The sequence below is a fragment of the Danio rerio genome, chromosome 9 (assembly GCF_052040795.2).
Source record: "Danio rerio strain M-AB ecotype USA chromosome 9, GRCz13ab, whole genome shotgun sequence".
NCBI classification, from domain to species: domain Eukaryota; kingdom Metazoa; phylum Chordata; class Actinopteri; order Cypriniformes; family Danionidae; genus Danio; species Danio rerio.
In genome coordinates, this window is record NC_141029.1 from 220,001 (window position 1) to 243,263 (window position 23,263).

At 39.4% G+C, this 23,263-nt stretch overlaps 1 protein-coding gene and 1 long non-coding RNA gene across 2 annotated transcripts; one reads left to right on the forward strand and one right to left on the reverse strand.

Moving 5' to 3' along the window:
• The first annotated feature begins 879 nt into the window (after positions 1 to 879).
• On the forward strand, positions 880 to 2,787 carry LOC141376037 (uncharacterized). Its single transcript, XR_015499003.1, has 3 exons — positions 880 to 976; positions 2,047 to 2,159; positions 2,677 to 2,787. It is a non-coding gene; the product is annotated as an uncharacterized LOC141376037 (long non-coding RNA).
• A 2,915-nt stretch (positions 2,788 to 5,702) lies between these two features.
• On the reverse strand, positions 5,703 to 22,554 carry LOC100536316 (cyclin-dependent kinase 16). The gene is made up of 16 exons (XM_087267215.1): positions 22,424 to 22,554; positions 20,876 to 21,022; positions 19,753 to 19,877; positions 17,718 to 17,843; positions 17,160 to 17,216; positions 16,582 to 16,696; positions 15,428 to 15,522; positions 15,273 to 15,335; positions 13,417 to 13,540; positions 12,623 to 12,743; positions 11,138 to 11,235; positions 10,536 to 10,641; positions 10,060 to 10,102; positions 9,369 to 9,459; positions 8,815 to 8,892; positions 5,703 to 7,768 (listed from the first exon to the last, which is right to left on the reverse strand). Exons 2-16 carry the CDS (start codon positions 20,988 to 20,990, stop codon positions 7,677 to 7,679), a joined length of 1,449 nt encoding a protein of 482 aa, XP_087123341.1. The 5' UTR covers positions 20,991 to 21,022; positions 22,424 to 22,554; the 3' UTR covers positions 5,703 to 7,676.
• Positions 22,555 to 23,263: the final 709 nt, after the last annotated feature.

Genomic DNA, 23,263 nt, shown 5'->3' on the forward strand with positions numbered 1-23,263 from the left:
CACTGCTGCTCTTCTCAGCAGAACAGGACAGAATGTAAACACAGTTCTGGGAAATGAGCTGGAATAATCTGCTGTGCTTATCTAGACACATAGATGTGTTAGGGTTGGGTTAACAACTTTCTGGGTTGTTTTGGGAGCAGCAAAAATAGATCAAGCGGATAGTGTCTGCATTCTGACTGTGAACACTACATTAAAGCAGAGCGCCTGCACTGAGCATTAGGACTGGCTTATTAAAGGAGATGAAGCCTGAAAATCCAGGCCACACTTCACTGACGGAGCGCTCATAAGACTCGTAATCATGACGTAACATTTATAATCATGACAGAAATGTAAATGAGACTTCATGCATGCTCTGTTATTAAGTGTCATTTGCTTAGTTTTGTCATTGTAAATGCACAGATGACTGATTCAGTTCAGTTCAGTTCAGTTCAGTTCAGTTCAGTTCAGTGTGGTGTAATATTCACTTCTGAAAAGTCCAGACACTGAAGAGTAATCCATCGATGCGCAGCTCTACAAGTCCTGAACCATGCAAGCCAGTGGCGACAGCGGCGGGGACAGAACTTCACCAATGGGAGGAGGTGAAGGAAAAAACAAACAAACAAACAAACAAACATTGATTACATGTGTCATACATAGGTGTCATATGATGATTATAAAGGTGTAATGACAGTCTTATGAACACCCCTTCTAGTAAAGTGTCACCAAACGTGGAGTTTCCCCTTCACACGAGCTCATAAAAGCGCTCCACATTTGACACAGATCTCTCTCTCCGGCCACAGATGTGTTAAACCTCAGTTTTCTATATCTATATGCAGGATGAGGTCAGCATGTCCACAGTGATGCTCTTTTATTAAACCTCTGACTTTTCTCCAGTTCCTCAGTCTTCATCATCAGCAGCAGAACACACACCGCCCGGCCTCCAGGACCAGAACCCTCACACACTCACTCACACACACTCATCAACAGCTCACAGAAGGTATTTAACCCTTTTCTATACAAACCTCACATCATTTAACCTCATTTATTTCTCTTTCTGGAGACTGGAGGAGACTCATGCTTTATGATCACACACATGACTCATTGTGTGTTCGCTCTCTAAGCTCAAATGATTTAAATGTGCTTTAACTCCTCTTATCTCCTTTATATAATGTTGGTGTGTTAGTTTAAATACATTATAGTTTTAGTTTATATGCAGTATATTTAATAGGATTTGTTTAAAGTCTCCATTATAGTGCTTTAGTTATGCGTGGCTCATAGTATAATTTTAATTTGCATTGTTTTTGGGGGACAAATTTAACATCTGTCCAGGGATAACGGATAGAAAAACATCCTTCTGGCTCATTCTGCTGCCCTGACAGATAAATGAATACAATAAAATAAAAAATAAAAATAATTTAAATTAAATTCAATTAAATTGAAAATAAGAAAAAAGTTGAATAAATAAAAAATGTAAAAATAAATAAATAAATAAAATTTAAAAAGTAAAATAAAAAATAATAAAACAAAATAAGATTCAAAAAACTTATTAAATTAAATAAAAAAGTAAAATAAAAAATAATAAAACAAAATAAGATGAAAAATTATCAAATTAAATAAGAAAGTAAAAATAAAAAATAATAAAACAAAATAAGATTTAAAAATTCATGAAATAAAATAAGTAAAATAAAAAAGTAAAACAAAATAAGATTAAAAATATTATAAAATTAAATAAAAAAGTAAAATTAAAATAATAAAATAAAACGAAAATGAAAATAAAAAATAATAAAACAAAGTAAGATTTAAAAATTATAAAATTAAATAAAAAAAGTAAATAAAAAAATAAAACAAAAAGTAAAAAAAAAATGCTAAGATAAAACAAAAATCTAAATCAAATCAAATCTAAACAGAAAGCATTTATGAATCACAGAACTGTTGATTAACAGATGTTTTGGTTCAATCACATTGGTTTGTTATGTCATTTAATGTAAAGATTTCTTTAGAAACAACAAATAACAGCAACATCTGAACACCAACACTTCAGCTCATAATGTGTGCTGTTTTCTTCAGGCACAGCTGAAGTATGGATGTGGTGGTCACCGTCTCCATAATCGTGGCTGTGGTGGTCGTCTGCCTCGCCTTCTTCTGCTGCATCTATAAGATGTTCAGGTCTAGACCCGGGTGTAAGTCCTGTTCTGTCCTACACAAACAACAACATCCAGCACCTGCAAACATACAGAGGAATGTCTCAACAGCGGCGCTAATGCTGTTCTGACATCAGATGTTAAAGAGGATTTGACAGAGTAATGACACAATGACAAATGCAGAACACATGAATATTCATGACATGATTATAACGCCTCATGACAATCATGCTTATAACAAGTGCGGTTGTCATAGTAATGTCACATTGTCATGACAAAGACCAAATCAGGCTGTGATGTATTTGCTCAAGTTGTCATAACAGACTATGTGATCTGGGCATGTAAATCTTAATAACACTTGTTATAAGCATGCATTAAGTCTCATCGAGGTGAAACTATCAAACAGCTCTGCAGATGTGTAGAACAGCAGCACACACTCATGCTTCTTCAGTATCATTGAGGATGAATGAGGGACGCTGCTGTATTATTCACAGGCTCTGAACTGAACTGAACTGAACTGAACTGAACTGAACTGCAGCTGTTGTTGTTTCTGCAGAGACGGCCAGAAGCGAGTGATGATCTGCTGCGGTTCACACAACACCATCAGCATCAGCATCAGCATCAGCATCAGCATCATGCAGATTAATAAAGCTTCTCCTCTGGATAATCATCAGTGCTCTGTGTAATCTCTCGCCTCAGTGTCTGCTCAGCGCCAGCTTCATTCATTGACTGCTCTCTGGTGCTTTAATCTGGTGTGTTGTGTTTGTGTTTGAGGCTGAACATTCAACAAAAGTTCTTTCCAAACGCATGACGTGGCCAGAGTTGGTCGTTTTTGCAAAACAAACCCGAAATATGAGTTGAGGAAATAAAATAAAAAATCATCAGAAATAAGAGATGAGCCAGAGAAAAGCCTCAATCGCTGAGTAGCAATACTAAATGTGTAAACGCTGTTTAATGAATGCTTCTGTGCTGTTATTAGTGTTAAAGCCTTTCTCTAAGCTCAGTTTATCTTCAAGAGGTCTTTTATCCTTTATCTTAATCTCAAAACACTGGAATTCTGATTTAGTTAATCTGTTAAACGGCATCACGTCTCCTGGCTCGTCATCCAACACTGTTAAAGGAACTTTATGATATTGAAAACAGTCCAACTCAGGCTCATTCTGATTATGCACCCCTGTACACATTTCTGGAGAGCGCCCAAACTGATCCAGGAGCTGCGCTGTTTTCACAGGTTTAGTGTTGGTGAATCCACCAGAGGGCGCTGTGTACACTGAAAAAAGTGTTGAAGGCAGAACTGTAGCAAACTATTGATTTGTGTTGAATTTAAACAAATGAAGTTTAATAATGTTCATCTTAATTTGTCAGTTTAAATTCAGCCCAAATAAATTGTTTAAAACCACTTAACATAAAAAATGAGTAATTCAATTTCATCTTTGAATAACTTTTTTCAGTGTACGCTATTCAGATCTCAAATTTCTCTCACGAGTGCCCTTTACGCCTGCTGTTCTCACATAAATCCACCAGAGGCCAACTGACCAATCGACTGACCCGCCCACCCGCTTCCCTAAACCCAACCAATAGTGTTTTCAAAAGCAATCCAGTAAAGGAAACGCTCTCGCCTACTTGGCTATTTAATTTTTTTGTCTTCTGTTGTTGTCTTATCTGCTTTCTGGAACCGCACTCAAACCCCGTCTTCGTGGTCAACTCCTCTCTGCGTCTCAAGTCCACCAGCATACATGTCGAGCCACTGGACAAACTGGTAGCAGCTGAAAGCCGTCCATATGAAGGTAAGCGGTCAGCTGGTAGCACAAAAAGCAACAGCATCATACTAGCCTGTAGTGTTTGATTTAAAGAGGAAATGCAGCTATACACACCTCGGCTACATAACTCACGCTTCAGAATGAGCCTATAGAAAGAGTCACATTTCAGAAGCAAATAAAGCCAGATTTATAACTTAGAGATCTGACAGTCCAGCTACAGCACAGGACGATCTGTAAACATCTGGCTAACTCAGCCATGCAGAACACTGAAACTGACCCCTGGGGTTTAGGGACTGAAAACACATCAGGGTATTTAATTTCATTTGAATTCAGATTTAAAAGGGACTAAGCTGAAAACAAAATGAATGAATGAATGAATAAATTAATGAATTAATGAATGAATGAATGAATGAATAAATTAATAAATGAATGAATGAATAAATGAATAAATGAATAAATGAATAAATGAATAAATGAATGAATAAAAGAATGAATAAATGAATGAATGAATGAATAAATGAATGAATAAATGAATGAATGAATAAATGAATGAATAAATAAATGAATAAATGAATGAATAAATAAATGCATGATGAATAAATAAATGAATGAATAAATGAATGAATGAATAAATGAATGAATAAACAAATAAATGAATGAATAAATGAATGAATGATCGAATGAATGAATAAATGAATGAATGAATAAATGAATGAACGAATGAATGAACGAATGAATGAATAAATGAATGAATAAATGAATGAATAAATAAATGAATAAATGAATGAATAAATAAATGAATAAATGAATGAATAAATGAATGAATGAATAAATAAATGAATGAATAAATGAATGAATGAATGAATGAATGAATAAATGAATGAATTAATGAATGAATGAATGAATGAATGAATGAATGAATAAATTAATGAATAAATGAATAAATGAATGAATGAATAAATAAATGAATGAATAAATGAATGAACGAACGAATGAATGAATAAATGAATGAATGAATAAATAAATGAATGAATAAAGAATGAATGAATAGATGAATGAATGAATAAATAAATAAATGAATGAATAAAATAATGAACGAATGAATGAACGAATGAATGAATAAATGAATGAATAAATGAACGAATAAATGAATGAATGAATAAATGAATGAATGAACGAATGAATGAATAAATGAATGAATAAATGAATGAATGAATAAATGAATGAATAAATGAATGAATAAATAAATGAATGAATTACTGAGTTAATAAATGAATAAATAAATGAAAAAATGAATAAATAAATGAATGAATAAAGAATGAATGAATAGATGAATGAATGAATAAATAAATGAATGAATAAATGAATGAATGAATAAATGAATGAATGAACAAATAAATGAATGAATAAATGAATGAATAAATGAATGAATGAAAAAATGAATGAATAAATTAATGAATAAATAAATGAATTAATGAGTTAATAAATGAATAAATAAATGAATAAAGAATGAATGAATAGATGAATGAATGAATAAATGAATGAATGAATAAATGAATGAATAAATGAATGAATGAATAAATAAATGAATGAATAAATGAATGAATGAATGAATAAATGAATGAATGAATGAATGAATGAATAAATGAATGAATGAATAAATTAATGAATGAATGAATAAATGAATGAATGAATGAATGAATAAATGAATGAATAAATGAATGAATGAATGAATAAATGAATGAATGAATGAATGAATGAATGAATGAATGAATGAATTCAGATTTAGAGCAGACAGTAAGATTTGACGTCACACGCTCTGTTTACATTAGGTTGAACTTTATTGTCATTGTGCACAGTACAGTACAGAGCCGACCAAACACAGAAGCATCTGATCCTCCAGTCAAAACCTCCTGATGTTGGAGAATTAAAGTTCAGTGCGTGTAAACAGACCAGTGATGATGGCTCAGGGATCACTCTGTGCTCAACCTCTCTTATTCTGTCTACAATCGCAAACTCAAACCCTATTATTACCAGCACAACCTAAATACAGCTCACTCCAGCACAGTGTGAGTGTGAGTGTGTGTGTGTGTGTATGTGTGTGTGTGTGTGTGTGTGTGTGTGTGTGTGTGAAGTCATTCCTAAGCATATTTACATGAGCAGCAGCACGCTTCACGAGTCTCTCAGTGTCTGCATGCTGTCTGCACACGGTTTCAGCAGGTCAGTCTGGCCAGTAGCTGTGCACTGACCACACGGCATTATCACACATACAGTCTATACAGCAGAGTTAACAGAAAACACTTCCCCTGAGCTGAAGAGAGCGACACAGTGACTAGAACAGCTTCATATTTACACTGTACATAACACACACTGAACTAAACTAAAGCATGAACTCAAAACATGAGCGTACTCAGACATTCTGTCCTGTTTCTATCTTGAAGATCTCAAAACTCTTAAGTCAAGAACAATTTTCAAGACAAGCACAGAGCATAGTGTTGTTTCAGCAATAATCTGATTCAAACTGGAGAGAGTTTCTCCTGAAAACAAGCAGAATAACCTGACACTGAGCTCAGCAGAATAATGTTATCACACTGAAAAACTAGAGTATTCTGCTGAGCTCAGGGTCAGGTTATTCTGCTTGTTTTCAGGAGAAACTCTCTCCAGTTTGACTCAGATTATTGCTAAAACAACACCATTCTGCCTTGTCTCCTTCTTAATAGAAATATGTGTAGATATTTGAACTAGAAACAGGACAAACTCTTAGTAATAACAGCACGTTTCTGCTGTGTGATGATGTTTGTTGGCCAACTCGTCTTGAAGTTCCTGTTCCGGCTGAAATCTCCTCTCTTGTCTACAGTCTGGCCAGTGAGTTTCCCGTGACGGATGTGGATGGCTGATCAGAGGTGTACTCCCTAACAGCTTGACTATGGGATCAATTTTGAGTGTTCGATTTACGTAGGGTGCGTGTTATGTGGAACTCGGGGAAAACCCACACGAGGAGAATGAGCAAACTCCACACAGAAACATTGCCTGGTGTAGTGGAGACTTTAACCAGAGACATTCCTGCTGTGAGGCAACAGTGCTAACCACTGGACCACTGTGCCACCCATCTGGAAGGGAGGAGGAGTAGGGGTGGGTAGGGGGGATTCTTCAAGACGAAGACATTGAGATGAGGAACTCTGGGTATTTATAGTGGGTTTGGAATCATCTGATTGGATAATCGATTATGAGCTGATGCTGGACCGGCTGAGACAGCCTGATCTCACGAGAAAACCTAAGTATTTTATGCATTTCTAGTTTAGTAGATAATTCGTACGAATTCGTACAAGTTCAGTCGTATGAATTGTACGATTTTAAAAATGAGGCGTGGCACCTGACCCCACCCCCAACCGTCACTGGGGGATGAGCAAATCGTACTAAAATGTACGAATTAGACTGTACGAATTCATACGAATTAGCCACTAAATGAAAAAGTAATGAATTGCGGTGAGATTGTGTTGCTGAGAGCAGTCATAAGCACGTGATCCTCTCCAAATGAGTTTATAAAATAACTTGACTAACTGTAGAGCGTTCCCCAACACTGGAGCTGCTGCAGACGTGATGACATGACAGACCTGATCCTGTGGCTGCTCAAAGATTCCCAAGACTGAACCCAGTGACACACAAACACACGGGGCATCTTTGGTGCTTAATTCCTATCATGCTTTTCTCTTCACGGCATTCAGATATTTACAAAATGTGTGCAAAACGCGAGCAGAAGATAAGAGAGAGCTCCGCAGACGAGGACGCAACGGGTTTATGAGGACAGCGGAGCGTTGTGCAGGACACGGCTCACTCCTTCTGGGAGAAAGTGTTCAGGCGGAGCAGAGCCCATACGGTGGACCATCGCTGAAACACACACACACACACACATGCAAACACACACACACACACAGAAGTGCAAACATTACATTTATTAAGTAGCAAACGCTGTCATTAATGTGTGTTCTTATACTGGTGAACTGCTAAACAGTAATATAACAGAGAATAACAGTCATTTATTTATTTGAGGAGAGATGAAGTCGACGTCACTAACAGCTTCTCATTCCTGCATATACACTGCCTGACAGAGGTCCTGTGGTGGATCAGCTGTGAGAGCAGCAGATAGTATCTGGTCTTCTAGTTGATGATGTGTGAAAGTGTCAGAAGGTGGATTTCTCTGCTGGATCATCTGCTGATCTGCATCCCAAATACTGCAGAAGACCTACTGGAACCAGCATGGCCAAGACTCTCACAGTAATCAATCAAGTTTGGTGAAGGAGACATCATGGTTTGGGGTCATTGAGTATGGGGGCGTGCGAGAGATCTGCAACATCAACAGCCTGAGGTATCAAGACATCTGTGCTGCCCATTACATTACAAACCACAGGAGAGGGACAATTCTCCAGCAGGATAGCGCTCCTGCTCATACTTTAGCCTCCACATCAAAGCTCCTGAAGGTCAAGCTGCTCCAGGATTGGCCAGCCCAGTCACCAGACATCAACATTATTGAGCTGATGAAGGAGGAGGTGTTGAAGATGAACACAGAGACTCTTGATGAACTCTGGGATCCTGCTGAAGCTTTCTTCTTCATTCCAGATGACTTTATTAATCAGTGATGTGAGTCATGTCAGAGATGTGTGGATGCAGTCATCCAAGCTCATGATGGAGTCAGACACAATCTTCATTCTGTCTCCACTGCAGCAGGACTTTATATTCTATACTGGACATTATTTCTGTTCAGTGATGAGACTTTAGTCTGAGCAGAGTCAGTCTAGAGTCTAGAGGCCTTCGCCTTTCATATGAGACACTTCTGACACCAGATCAGCAACTATTTGCTGTTGTTAAAACCTGGATATGCCACAAGACTTTAGTCAGGTAGTGTATAAGGATTCTGGGTAAATGCTTGAACTCACCCAACTCTCTCTGAGCTGGAAAGTGTTTTCCCGGATCATTCTGCAGTCGAATCTCCTTAATGGAGAAGATGGAGGTGGCTGGTGTGACAAAAACCAAGAGACAGCATCACAGTCTGCTAATATAAACACAAGCTTCAAATGCAGGACTTATAATGAATGCATTTAAAAAGAGCCGTCAGGGGGGCGGCGTGGGGGCTCAGTGGTTATCAGTGGCTTCACAGCAAGAAGGTCGCTGGTTCGAGCCTCAGCTGGGTCAGTTGGTGTTTCTGTGTGGAGTTTGCATGTTCTCCCTTCGTTGGCGTGGGTTCCGCTTTACCCCCACAGTCCAAACACATGCACTATAGGGGAATTGATCAACTACATTGGCCGTAGTGTGTGTGTGTGTGTGTGTTTGTGTGTTTGTGAATGAGGGTTTTGGCTGGAAGGGCATCCACTGCTTAAAACTGGAATAAAGCTGGAATAGTTGGCGGTTCATTCCACTGTGGTGACCCCTGATTAATAAGGGACTAAGCTTTAGGAAACTGAATGAATGATATTCAGCATGAAGCACTTACTGTCGGGCAGCTGGTGCACTTTGTCTCCCAGATCTCTGAAATAGACGTGTCGGAGAGCTGCTTCTGCTGAAACACGCCGTCTGGCATCAAACTACACAAAGACACACACACACACACACACACACACACACACACACACACACACACACACACACACAGATCTGATGTCAGTCTGCTTCAGTATTATCATGTGTGCATTTACAAACAGGAGCTCACTGCAAACACTGCAGCATTACACTGAGAATCACAACACATGATGTTGCTCATTTCAACTCTCATCCATTCCCAGTTTGATTCCAGTATTTTAAAGAAGCAGTGATCCCCCTCTGCTTGGTCTAGTCTGATCATGTGACTGCTCAAATTAAGTCAGCTGTCCCCCTGTTTGTTTGGCGTTGATAATGAATGGCCAAACGTCTTCACTCGGTCTGTCTGCTGTCTTACTGCTGATGTTTGAGAGTGTGCAGACTTTCAGATATTAAACACCTTTAGGGCTTTTATTCAGCTATTGAACCGTCCTGAAGGCACAGTGAGCTCTTGGTTGTTGTTAGAAGTCATAAGCATGCATAAAATGATGCATCATGTGATGATTATAAAGCTGTATTGGCAGTCTTATGAACACCTCTTCAGGTAAAGTGTCAGACACATTTCTGAGCGTCAGTCCTTTTCAAAAGCAGATGGAGATGTACTTTACCTGCAGCAGCTGGCAGAGGAGATCGTGACCGTCATTAGTGATCCTGGAGAACACAAGGACACTTCAGAACCACACACACACACACACACACTTATAAACCCCTATAAACATCTCTACATCTAGTCCACGACTAACACCACATCCCAGGCTTCTTGTCGAAAATTATTCGCCCTCCTTTGAACTTTTTTTCAAATATTTCTCAAACAATTAAAGAAATTTTCAGTGTTTCCTCTAATATTTGTTCTTCTGGAGAGAGTCTGATTAGTTTTATTTGGGCTAGAATAACAGCAGTGTTTAATAGTGTTAAAGTCATGTTAAGCTCAATATTATTCACCCCTTCAGCAATATTAGTGTTGGATTGTCTCCAGAACAAACCACTGTTATACAATGACTTGCCTAATTACCCTAACTTTACCCTGATTACCCTAGTGAAGCCTTTACATGTCACTTTCAGCTGTACACACACACACACACACCTGGGCGCGTGGGTGACCAGCGGCTCGCCGTCATACTGAGGGAATCTGTAGGAGAGGAAGTTTTCATTGCTGTAAGCTTCTGGCCAAGAGTCCTCAGTAGGAGACCCTGAAGATGACGACACGAGAAGTTCTGTTTACAACACACACCAACTATTACTCAGCGGCAGCTGATGATGCCCAGAGTCTGAGCCAGAGGTCTGCAGTTCAGTTGTTTGGGCCTGTATTTATCACACTTCTGAGAATTACTCATGACCTGTGCTGGGGTCAGTAACGTTATAATAATAATGACATGGCTTTTGTCAGTAATGAGAAATAAGTCATGCACTACTTAAAAAAAATGAAGCAATAATACTAGAATATATAAGCAATAATACACGAGTTACTTTTCAAAAACTGTAATGAGAGTTTTGCTTTGATTAAATCTGAATAAATCAACTCTGTTCATTAGTCCCAGCACAGGTCTGATCTCAGCCCTGCACACCGCTCCCTCTGCTTCATCACTGAGTTCACATCATTACACTGATCTGTTCTCATAATGCAAGTACATGGCTGAGCCAATGGCTGAGCGCATCATTGAGCATGCAGCCCACCAGAACTCGTACCCAAGATCCGAAATATGAGATGAAGCTCGTCCTCCACGGTGGAGCCGGGGAACAGCGGACGTCCAGTGATCATCTCATAGAATATACAGCCTACACCCCTGTGCACACACACGCACACACACACACAGAGAGAGAGAGAGAGAGAGAGAGAGAGAGAGAGTCTTATTAACCCCTTCACTGTCGCTCCCTCATTTTGCACATTAACACAGGAAATGACACGTTCAATGATTTTAATGATGGTCAATTTGGTGCACAGACCCTGCGCTCATTTTAAAGACTTGTAGCCGAAGTGAAAAATGCTCAAAAAGTTTAATTAATAAAACAAGTTCTGTTCTTTTTTAAGTTGCTAAAAAAATAAAACAATAAATGTATATTTTAATAAATTACATGAAATACGCAACTAACAGAGCCTGTTTTAGCTCACATTTGGCATAAAATTAAAGCTGTAACATCTGAACAAATTATATTCCATATGTGAAGCAGATTTCCCCAAGATGAGCTGTCAGTCAGTTTGGCTGCAGTACCACACATGACCACCAGGTGACCATACGGTGTCCACTGGTGAGCATATGAGCGCGCCTCTGCTTCTGTGCATGTTTAGAGGAAGACGAACCATCATTTCTTATATACTTTTGACAATATTTGTAAAATAAGCATCAAATTCTAAAGTAGTATGAGAGATTTGGTTTGATTTAATATGAATTTACCCTTTAAAAAACATCTAAATATGCTCCTATGTGGATTTGTGTAGTAATGGTTTAGGATTCTAATGAGTTTCCTTGTCACAAATGAATCAATAACTGTTGCTCAGTGATATCTATCAAAAATCAGTCCATATATATGGAAAACTAAGAATATAGGAGTCTTTCAGATGATGTATAGTTTGTCATGATTGCTTAATGTGTAGACAGTAATATTATTGTGTAAATATGATGGTCCCACAGGTTGGCAGGGGGAGAATATTTGGATTTTTCTCTCTTAGTCTTCCTAAAAAATCCAACTGTGGCATAACATGTATTCAGAAGTCTCAGACATTTCCAGTGATATATAGTTTGTCGTGATTAGATTATGATTTAATCCCAATAGACTGAACATAAGCGTCCCGCTATTGGGTGTGATTAAAGTATAAACTGAAGTGCAGAGTGAGCAAGAGGTGAAGGAGCAGATGTTCATAACCAGCTAATATTAATCTAAGCAAAACAAACCGACACTACATATAAAAGCAGAAACTAATGGCTGAATCTCTGAGCAATATCCACAAGATAAAGGTAAACATCTCAGCAGCTCTGACAGAGACGTGAGGGCTTAAAAGACTGAAAGCAGCAGAATATGGAGAGCAGGTGCCCACAATGTAGAGCTCGTGATCATATCTCTGTTATATTCTGGTAATATGGGTAGTTTAAAACAGATGGCTGGATTATGCCTGGTTTCAATTGGTTTCAATTACAATTGGACCGAATATATCCATGTGGATGTGTCTCTCACCAGATGTCGATGGGGGTGGAGTACTCTGTGGACCCCAGCAGCACATCCGGAGGTCTGTACCACAGCGTCACCACCTCATTAGAGAACGTCTTTGTGGGGACCGACTTGGCTCGGGCGAGACCTGCACAATCAGTGTGTTTACATGAACACCAACACTCTGACTTGAACAACTTTAACACAATACACTGATGAAGAGTCCACCATGAGAACAGAGAGCTTTGATGACCGGAATCAGACTAAAGTCCTGATGGAACTAAACACAAATGAAGGAAGACGTGGAGTAATCCTGTGAATCCTGTGTGCATTACTGAAGAGCAGTTCAGACATGGAGACACCGCAGTCAAACTATTCTACTTCTAATTCTACAAATGTAACTGCAGTTAATGTTAATGTTAATGTCATAACCGCTAATGTTTTACGCAAATTTAACTGCAGTTAAAACGCCCCAAATCCCATGCGATGGTGCCATGACGAACACAAGCAGTTGTGTGAAACACCAGAGGAAACAAGCATCAAATGCTGAGGCAATGACGGTAATGGATGTGTGAATGTGCTGTAACATGTAAAACGAGATCATGAAAGGAACATTATTAAAGCAGCTCATGTAAACACCTTTCATCATAGGATTGTCTTATTCAGAGTATGACAAATATGAGAAGACTGATGTCCATGTAACCGTGCTGCAGCCACTCACATGACTTTAAATGTGATCAGTTTAGTCCATTCCACAGCATATACCTGACGTCTGTTCGATGAACACATGCGTATGTTCTGTGTGTTTGCTGAACGCTTACCGAAGTCAGCCAGTTTGAGCTCGCCCTTATCGTTGATGAGCAGGTTCTGAGGTTTCAGGTCTCTGTGCAAAACCTTCTGACTGTGGCAATAAGCCAGACCACGCAACAACTGGAAGAGGAAAATCTACAGAAGATGGAGAGAGAGAGAGAGAGAGAGAGAGAGAGAGAGAGAGAGAGAGAGAGAGAGTACAATACTGAATGACGGAGAGAAAGAGGACAGAACTGAATGAAGGATTGCAAGAGCCTGACATTGTACAGTGGCACCTGAGGGCGGGAATTAATGCTGATTATTATTCATATGTGACATCATTTAAATAGATTATTCAACAGTATACACTACAGCTGCCTGCTTTTCCACTATCGTTCTGAGAACACTTGTGTATGGTTATGGTTGTTTCTCCACTGAGGACTCCGGGAGGGAACTTTACCTACAGCTGCATGCGCTGCTGAAAGACTGTTTTTTCTGCTGTGCATCGAATAAAGACACGCTCAACATTATTGATGTTCACAATCCTGAAGCTACATACTATATCCATGAAACACGAACTCGCAGACTCTTTGAACAACGAGGAAGTAACTGCACTTCAGTCAAGCCAGACGTCTTGTTTTGTAATGTAATGCCGGTGCTATGCCACTTTAAGGACGGTTACGGCGTGTTGTGATGTCGGCCGTCACGGGAGAAAGTCGAATCTTTCATTGCTTTATTGGGGTTGTGTTTGAAAGCTTTAGTGGCACTGTAGCTGCCGAGGTTCTGTTGTATGAGTTAAATTATATATGCACCAATAAACAGGTCAAATTAATGAATAAATCAAACAAATATGGATTCTTTTCGGTATTGTTTTTACAAAAAATAAAATAAAATAGATAAAATGTTTTGTAAAACAAAATAAGCAATTTTCACAATTGTTTTTATGATTCAGTTAAATATTTGGACATTTATGGGGGCATGTAACATGTTTCTGTGTTTTTTTCCTTAGTTTTTTTTCTTTTTTTGTTCTCAGTGATCTTTAACACATGCTGGGTAGCTACACTAAATATTTTCTGAAATATCAAGCAGGATTTTGTCTAAAGCTTTATTTATGAAGACAATAAAATATAGAAAGTAACAAAAATAAAATAATAAAAATGCAAAGACAAAAAGAGCAGAATTTTGCTAAATTAAAAATAAATATATATTTTTTTATTTGACTTGATGCATTTGTTATTTAATGTTTGAATACTGAAATACAGGCATCGGAAGGGGGCGGATGGTGCTGGATTTGTGTGTACCTTGGAATAAAATCCAGCATGCGCCCCAGTCCACTCCTATATCAAACACTGTTCTTACCCAGAGTTTGTGTCTCGTTTCTAGTCTAAATATCTAAAAATCTTAAATCGACAAGCATTTTCTAGACAAATATAAAATATAGTGCTGTTTTCAGCAATAATGAGTCAAAATGAAGTAAAACAAGCAGAATAATCTGACACTGGAGGAAGCAGAATGATCTTATTTTCTCATTTAAATGTTCACTAATGTTTTATGCAATATTCCAGTGATGTGCATAAATTTAATGATGCACACACAGCTGCTGATACGGCAGTTATATTGAATGTCATGTTGATAACGGCTCTGTCTCTGTGTTCGTGATTTTATAAGTGTGTGTAGTGCCTTCTAGAGGCAGAACCGCCTCATTACCTCCACATCCTCCTCTATAAATATCTAGTGTTGTCAATATTCAGCTATTTTCTTCGTTAGACACAATATTAGAATCATGATCTATTGCAAAGCTAATGTGACAAAACAAGCACAAAACACAGCCAGCTTCAAACCAGGAGATGTGTGAGTCAAACTAGACAATCAAAGGATTAAATCTCACCTTTACATTGTAAATGCTCATGATGCTGCCGCAGTTGTCCAGATACTGCTTGAGATCTCTGTCCTGAAACAGACACACGGCAGAAATCCATCAGATAGAGGTGGACAGAATCAGAGTGCAGTGAATAACACACACACACACACACACACACACACCAGGTACTCGAAGACGAGCGTAAGGCACTTCTCTGTGTGGATGATGTCGTGGAGCGTGACGATGTTGGCATGTTTCAAGTTCTTCAGGAGAGACACTGACGGAGACAAAACATCAGCAGCATTAATCAACATCAGACGAAGCATCATTCTGTGTGTGTGTGTGTGTGTGTGTGTGTGTGTGTGTTTAACACTCATCTCACACTGAAAAACACACCTCTCTTACTCTCCATAAAGGTGTTCTGCTGCTTGTAAACTCTTTTTGGGGACAATTAAACTTTATGTTTGATCCACTTTAGTTTGTAAAAATGATTCAGGGAACTTCATTAATTTGAGTAGGGACAGGATGGAGGAATTGTGTGGAACTCTGCTTTTTTGCACAATGTGCTTAGTGTTTTGGTCTTGTTTAGTAAAGTAATTGAACATTCTTAAATCAAGAAGGAACCTTGCTTTGTTATGTTGTGTATATTGTCTTGTTTTCAGAATGATTAAGCCATTATGAAGTCAGTTTTTTCCCCAGAGATGGGCTGGAAGGGCATCCGCTGCATAAAACATGTGCTGTATAAGTTGGCGGTTCATTCCGCTGTGGCAACCTCGGATTATTAAAGGCACTAAGCTAAGAAGGAAATGAATGAAGTCAGATTTTAGTTAAATATAATAACCTGCCAATGTGAAGGAAAATACCCCTGAGATTATTCTGCTCGTTTAAAGTAGAAACTGACTTCATTTTGACTTATTATTGCTAAAAACAAGACGATACACAATAAACACAATGCTTCTTGATTGAAGTGTTTGTAGATGTTTGCACTGGAAACAAAACTGTGAGTAAGAACAGCAGTGTTAGCAGATCAGCAATGTACAGTCTGAGCCATTACAATAATGATGATGATCTGATAGAGGACCAGAGCAGAACATTCCCAAAATTACAATTATTTCAGCTATTAACCACACAGTCAATTTAAATACTGATAACTATATAATATAAAATAAATAAACAGCATTACAGATAGACGACCCAGAACTGTTGAGAAATCAATCATAAAGTCTGTGAGAGCTCAAACACACACACACACACACACACACACACACACACACACACACACACATGCAGTGTTGTTCAGAGCAGCGCTTCCGCTGAGTGTCTGCTAGAGCTCTACCTTCCCTGATGGCGGTGCAGGGTGCGCCTTCTTCATACTCCAGCCGGATCTCCTTCAGAGCCACCAGGTTATCTGTTAGCTTACTGCGACCCTTATACACTGTTGCGTATGTGCCCTACACACACACACACACACACACACACACATTATATACAGTAGACAAAGCATTCAGAATCCAAACACTCTGGATGTGAACAGAAACACAGCTGTGAAGGGTTTGTTTAGCTGTCCAACACTTCACACTGAAGGATAAACACTGTAAGTGATGCTGGGTTATTAGTCTGTATTACACCCAGAACTGGGCTGAAATAACCCAGCAGATTTAGGAGAGTAGAAAAACAACATCACTGTCTCCAGACTTTCAGCTGTTTTGTGCAATACTCATAACTGCAGCCTTCACACACACACACACACACGTATACGCATGCACGCACACACACACACACACACACACACACGCACTGATGCTCAGTGGCATTACTGGTGGTTTTCATGTGTTGTAATATGAGTCTGACATCATCAGTATGACCAAAGCAAAGATGCCAGCACAGCCAGATGTGAGCGTGTCCGGGTCTCACCTCTCCCAGTTTGTCCAGTTTGATGTACGTCTCCAGCTTCCCAAAGCCGATCTCTGACTGAAATCAAGACAAACGGCAGTCATTGTCAGATTATTCTGCTCGTTTTAGCTGTGAACTCTCCTCATTTGCACTCAGTATTTCTACATGTCTAGAAAATGCTTCCTGATTTGTGGTTATTGGACTAGAAACAAGACAGAAACTGTAAGCGAGCAGCCTCCTCCACAGCTCCCGCTCTCTGCATTTGGGCCTCACAGTGTTAGTAGATCAGGCGTCACCAGACCTGTTCCTGGAGGTTCTGTGTCCTGCAGGTTTTAACCCTAACATTACTCAAACACACCTGAACAGCTGATCAAGCTCTTACCAGGTGTACTTGAAACACCCAGGCAGGTGTGTTGAGGCAATTTGGAGCTAAACCCTGCAGGACACCGGACCTCCAGGACTGAGGCAGGTGACCGCTGTGGTAGAGGGTCGGGGTCAGTTAAAGATGACAGCATTTCTCTCAGTCCGTCATCCTGAGTCTGGTGTATGTCTGATAGATCTCCATGAAGGAAGCCTCACCAGTGATGTTCTCCGTAGTCTCCGGCTTAAAGGTTTGTCAAACGGAGGGCTGTTTGAGGCGAACTTCTTCAGGTAGCCTTCAGGCAGACGGATATCTGCTGGCAGTGACAGACGCTTGTTGATGTCCTGAAGAGGGAAAGGCAGAGATGAACGCAGCACGGTGCAGCTCATAACACAGAGATGCTTGATTCATACAGCGCTTTCCAGAGCTCGAGGACACTTCACCATCTACACAGAACTATTGTAGAGAAAGAGGCGATCACACACTGCACAAACATGCGCTTATACTCTGAGTTTCTCTCTGATAATCTAGAACGTCTTAAATTAAGAAGCATTTTCTAGACCAGCACAGAATATAGTGTTTTCAGCAATAATGACTCAAAATCAAGAGAGTTTTCCTGAAACACGCAGAATAAAACAACATCACTCCCTCAGTGGCAGATTATTCTGCTTGTTTAAATGGGAATCTCTCTTCATTTGACTCATTAATAATTATGTTTTTGCTTTGAAATGACACTATTTTATATATTCTGCTTGTTTTCAGGAGAAACTCTCTTCATTTTTACTCATGATTGCTGAACACAACACTATGTTCTGTGCTGCTCTAGAAAATGCTGACTGATTTAAGAGTTTTGAGATATTTGGACTAGAAACAGACTCAAACCATAAGCAAGTGAAGCCAGTTTCTGCAGTGTAAACGAGTCTTCCAAAGGGGCACCAGAGAATAACAGCTCAATGTTAGATCATTCACAACTGGATTTACACAATTATTTACACAACCATAACTCATAACTCATCTGATATGCATTTAAACATACAGCTGGAGTCAGAATTATTAGCCCCCATTATTTTTTCCCCAATTTCTGTTTATCAGAGAGCAGATTTCTGCACATAACAGTGTTAATAACTCATCTCTAATAGCTGATGTGTTTCCTCTTCTCCATGATGACAGCACATAATATTAGACTAGATATTCTTCAAGACACTAGTGTTCAGCTTACAGTGACATATAAAGGCTTCACTAGGGTAATCAGGGTAAAGTTAGGGTAATTAGGCAAGTCATTGTATAACAGTGGTTTGTTCTGGAGACAATCCAACACTAATATTGCTGAAGGGGTGAATAATATTGAGCTTAACATGACTTTAACACTATTAAACACTGCTGTTATTCTAGCCCAAATAAAACTAATAAGGCTTTCTCCAGAAGAACAAATATTATCAGACACACTGTGAACATTTCCTCAATCTGTTCAACATCATTTGGGGAATATTGGAGAAAGAAACTTCACAGGGGGGTGAATAATTATGATTGCAACTGTACATACATGTAAGTATATGTGTATTACTTTCTATAAATGTATACATTTCTTGTAAATTTATCCTGAATTTATTATGTTTGTGTTTAAGATGTGTGTTTCTTACGTATGTATGTAGTTTCTGTCAGGTATTTGTCTTGATTGCAGTGCTATTTGTGGGATGGGGTGGACTTTGGCACCGCTGGGTGGTGTGGGGGGGTGTTTTCTGGGTGCGCAGGGGGCTTGAGGAGTGGATCTTGTTTTGTTTATTGGTAAGATCATGTAAACATGCTGTGACCACTCACATGTACAATCAATAAACATTTAATCACATAAAATACACACACATATATATATATATATATTCAGCAATAATGAGTTAAACTGAAGTGAGCAGAATAATCGTGTTTTTGCTTTGAAATGACACTATTTTATATATTCTGCTTGTTTTCAGGAGAAACTCTCTTCATTTTGACTCATGATTGCTGAACACAACACTATATTCTGTGCTGGTCTGGAAAATGCTGACTGATTTAAGAATATTTGAAGTAAAAACAAGACAAAAACTGTAAGATACGCATGTTTCCCAGTGAAAAGAGTCTTCCACATGATGATCAGGTAATAACCGCTCGATGTAGAAGATTTAGACTGTTCAGAACTGGCTTTTACACAATCACCTACATAATACTCATCTGGTATGTGTCTGTGTGCGTCTCTGTGAGTACAACAGTGTGATTTACCTCATTGGAGATGCGCTGATGTAGGTTACGCATGCGCACTCGTACAGGACTCTGAACTTCATCAGAGGATGTTCCTGAAGCCTGATCACTTTCCCCATCTGACCCCATTTTACCATGGGTGACCTCTGTACACACACACACACACACACACACACACACACACACACACACACACACACACAGTTATATTTGTACTGTTATACTTATTGTAGATTGAGTAATTAAGTAGTCATTAAGTAAGAACAGCAGTGCAGTCAACAAAGAGTGCTAAAGAGACCATCAAAACCACTTGCAGACCACTGATCCATATTTAAAAGACACCTATTATGCAGAAATCACCTTTATAATCCAGCAGTGTGTGAGTATCTCCAGCAGTCTCTAATAATCAACATTAATTAATCAGACTTGATGCAGAAACACTGTGATTGACATTCTCCCTTTGTATGTGTCATCAGAGGGGGAAAGCCCCGCCCACTAGTGTCCATCTCTCCATCTCATTAGCATGTCCAGCAGCCCTGAGTGAGAAGCAGCCGTCTGTCCATTAGCCATTAGAGTGTTTGAGCTGCTGAAGAGGATGTCAGCATAGACTAAGAGGATTATAGATGTGGAGTTCTAGATGAAGGAGCCACATAGACTGACAGAAGCATCAAGCACACACACACACTGAAGCACACACACACCTGACCAGCACTCACAACACACACACTGCTGTTTATATCTGGCGCTATATGCTGATGCACAGGCGTCTGTAGCTCCGCCCTCTTCTGAAAAGAGCACAATCTCATTTGCATTTAAAGCGACAGTCACCAAAACACCACGATTAGGATCAAAGTGACTGAAAGGGGCCGTTTCAGAGAGCTGGAGAACATTATCAGCTCAAACACACACACACACGAGAAACAAAGCAGACACATTTACAGCGTGTAGAAAGGAGCAGAAAACATCATATATAAAAAAAAGTTTGTGTTTTTTTAAACTGCCTTTATCCACTGTGTTAAAACTTGCTGGATAAGTTGGCGGTTCATTCCACTGTGGCGACCCCGGATTAATAAAGGGACTAAACTGACAAGAAATTGAATGAATGAATGAATGAATGAATGAATGAATGTGTGTGTTTTCTCACCATCTCCTTCCTCCAGTCCTGTGTGTTCGGGCAGATCGCACAGACTCTCGTCCAGACGCCGCACGCTCTGCAAGCTCATGGACAGACGCTTCTTAATGATCTTCATGCGGTCCATCAAAACTCTCCTCTGGCCAACACCTGAAGATGCTGTGGGGGTCAGGACACACACACACACACACACACACACACACACACACAGTTTAATACAGAATGCAGCATTGTAGATGTTCTCAGTATTTCCTCTAATATCTGCTCTTCTGGAGAAAGCCTTATTTGGGCTAGAATAACAGCAGTGTTTAATAGTGTTAAAGTCATGTTAAGCTCAATATTATTCACCCCTTCAGCAATATTAGTGTTGGATTGTCTCCAGAATAATCCACTGTTATACAATGACTTGCCTAATTACCCTAACTTTACCCTAATTACCCTAGTGAAGCCTTTACATGTCACTGTAAGCTGAACACTAGTGTCCTGAAGAATATCTAGTCTAATATTATGTGCATAAACTAATAAAACTAATAACCCATTCCAGGTTTTTATGAGCAGTAAAAACCTTTTGTGACTATATAGAGCCGGCTGTGGAATGGACATGATGCTGTTGAAGACTGCTGATTTTATAGCATATTTGATCTATAAGTGAACACTACATCATTAAACATGTAATCACACCAGTTAAACTTACATTACAACTGTTGGATAAACTAAAATAGGCCATATGAAATGCACTAAGAGAATAAAAATAATATTAATGACTCATATAAATCATATTAAACAGCAGTGTGATGCACAGCAGACATTAATGCAGATCAGCTTGTGTAGTCATTAATGAACGTCTATGAGCTCTGCCATATCTGAATGTCTGTGACAATGTGACAGTCAGTGTTTGTTGTTGTGATCTGGGCCTTCAATGACATCTGCGGTCTCCAAGCAGTGTGTGTGTACTTGTTTTTATATTCCAATGGGGACTTACACCTGAACAAACACAGACTCGTGGGAACCATAATTAAGGTCCTGAAGGATAAACGCGCATAAATCAGAATGAAGGATTTTAAAGATATAAATCTGCATGTGAGGGTTGAGTTTAGGGGCGAATCTACAGTAGAAACAGCACTACAGCAAGATAAGAGTCCCCACCAGAATACAGAAACAAATCTGTGTGTGAGTGTGTTTAAGTACTTATTTGTATATCCCCGCGGGGACTTAAGCATGAACGCCTAATATTGAGTGTCCACGGGTTAAACATGCTCATAAATCAGGCAGAATGGAGTGTTGTGAGGATGTAGGAGGTCAGAGTGTTCGCTGTGAGGGTTGAGGAGTGAATATGCAGTCTGTACAGTAGAGACAGCACTACAGATATAGCGTCCCCAGCGGGATACAGGAACAAGTCTGTGTGTGTGTGTGTGTGTCCTCACTAACACACATGCGTCATGTCAGCCGGACAGATGCTGTAATCACCGACACGCGTTAATGACGGTGCTGGAGTTCCCGGTGACCGGCCCACTGGAGCCTCGGTGTCCGCGGAGGGAGCAGCAGAAGCGGGTACTGTACCTGAGGTGGAGCGCGGGTCCCGCTGGAGCCTCTGCCGGCCTCAAGGACACCTGGAGCCGCCGAGAGCTGGAGGAGCTGAAGCCGCAGCGCCGGTTGCCGGGAGAACGGACATTTCTCCTGTTCGGGACTCCGGGAGATCACGTGATGCGCCGAACATCCCGTATCGGAATCACGGCAGCGCACGCGCGACCCCCCAGCCGTACAGCATTACAGGAGGAGGAGGAGGAACACGCAGGACTCTTACTGCTTATGGACCAATGAACACATCTAATTATCAATTCCTTAATAATGTGTTTATTTTTAAAGTTAAAAATCATCAGTGCTTTTACTGCACATAACACATTGAGGATGGATGTGTGTATATTTTAATTCATTTATTTTTTTTCCCCAATTTCTGTTTATCAGAGAGCAGATTTCTCCAACACATCTCTGCACATAACAGTGTTCATAACTCATCTCTAATAGCTGATGTGTTTCCTCTTCATCATGATGACAGCACATAATATTAGACTAGATATTCTTCAAGACACTAGTGTTCAGCTTACAGTGACATGTAAAGGCTTCACTAGGGTAATTAGGGTAAAGTTAGGGTAATTAGGCAAGTCATTGTATAACAGTGGTTTGTTCTGGACACAATCCAACACTAATATTGCTGAAGGGGTGAATAATATTGAGCTTAACATGACTTTAACACTATTAAACACTGCTGTTATTCTAGCTGACGAGTATAACACAAGTATTTAAAATTATTCCCCCTCCTGTAATTATATTCTTTAAATATTTCCCAAATGATGTTTCTCAAATACAGAAGTTGTTCAGTGTTTCCTCTAATATTTGTTC

Bases quoted from the DNA above. Each gene is read 5' to 3' on its own strand.
- LOC100536316 (XM_087267215.1), bottom strand. From the start codon at position 20,990: ATGGACCGCATGAAGATCATTAAGAAGCGTCTGTCCATGAGCTTGCAG. The intron at 12,744-13,416 runs GTAAGCGTTCAG...CTGATTGTGCAG, and splicing joins GCTCAAACTGGCTGACTTCG to GTCTCGCCCGAGCCAAGTCG. The intron at 11,236-12,622 runs GTGAGAGACACA...GTGTGTGCACAG, and splicing joins TCCACCCCCATCGACATCTG to GGGTGTAGGCTGTATATTCT.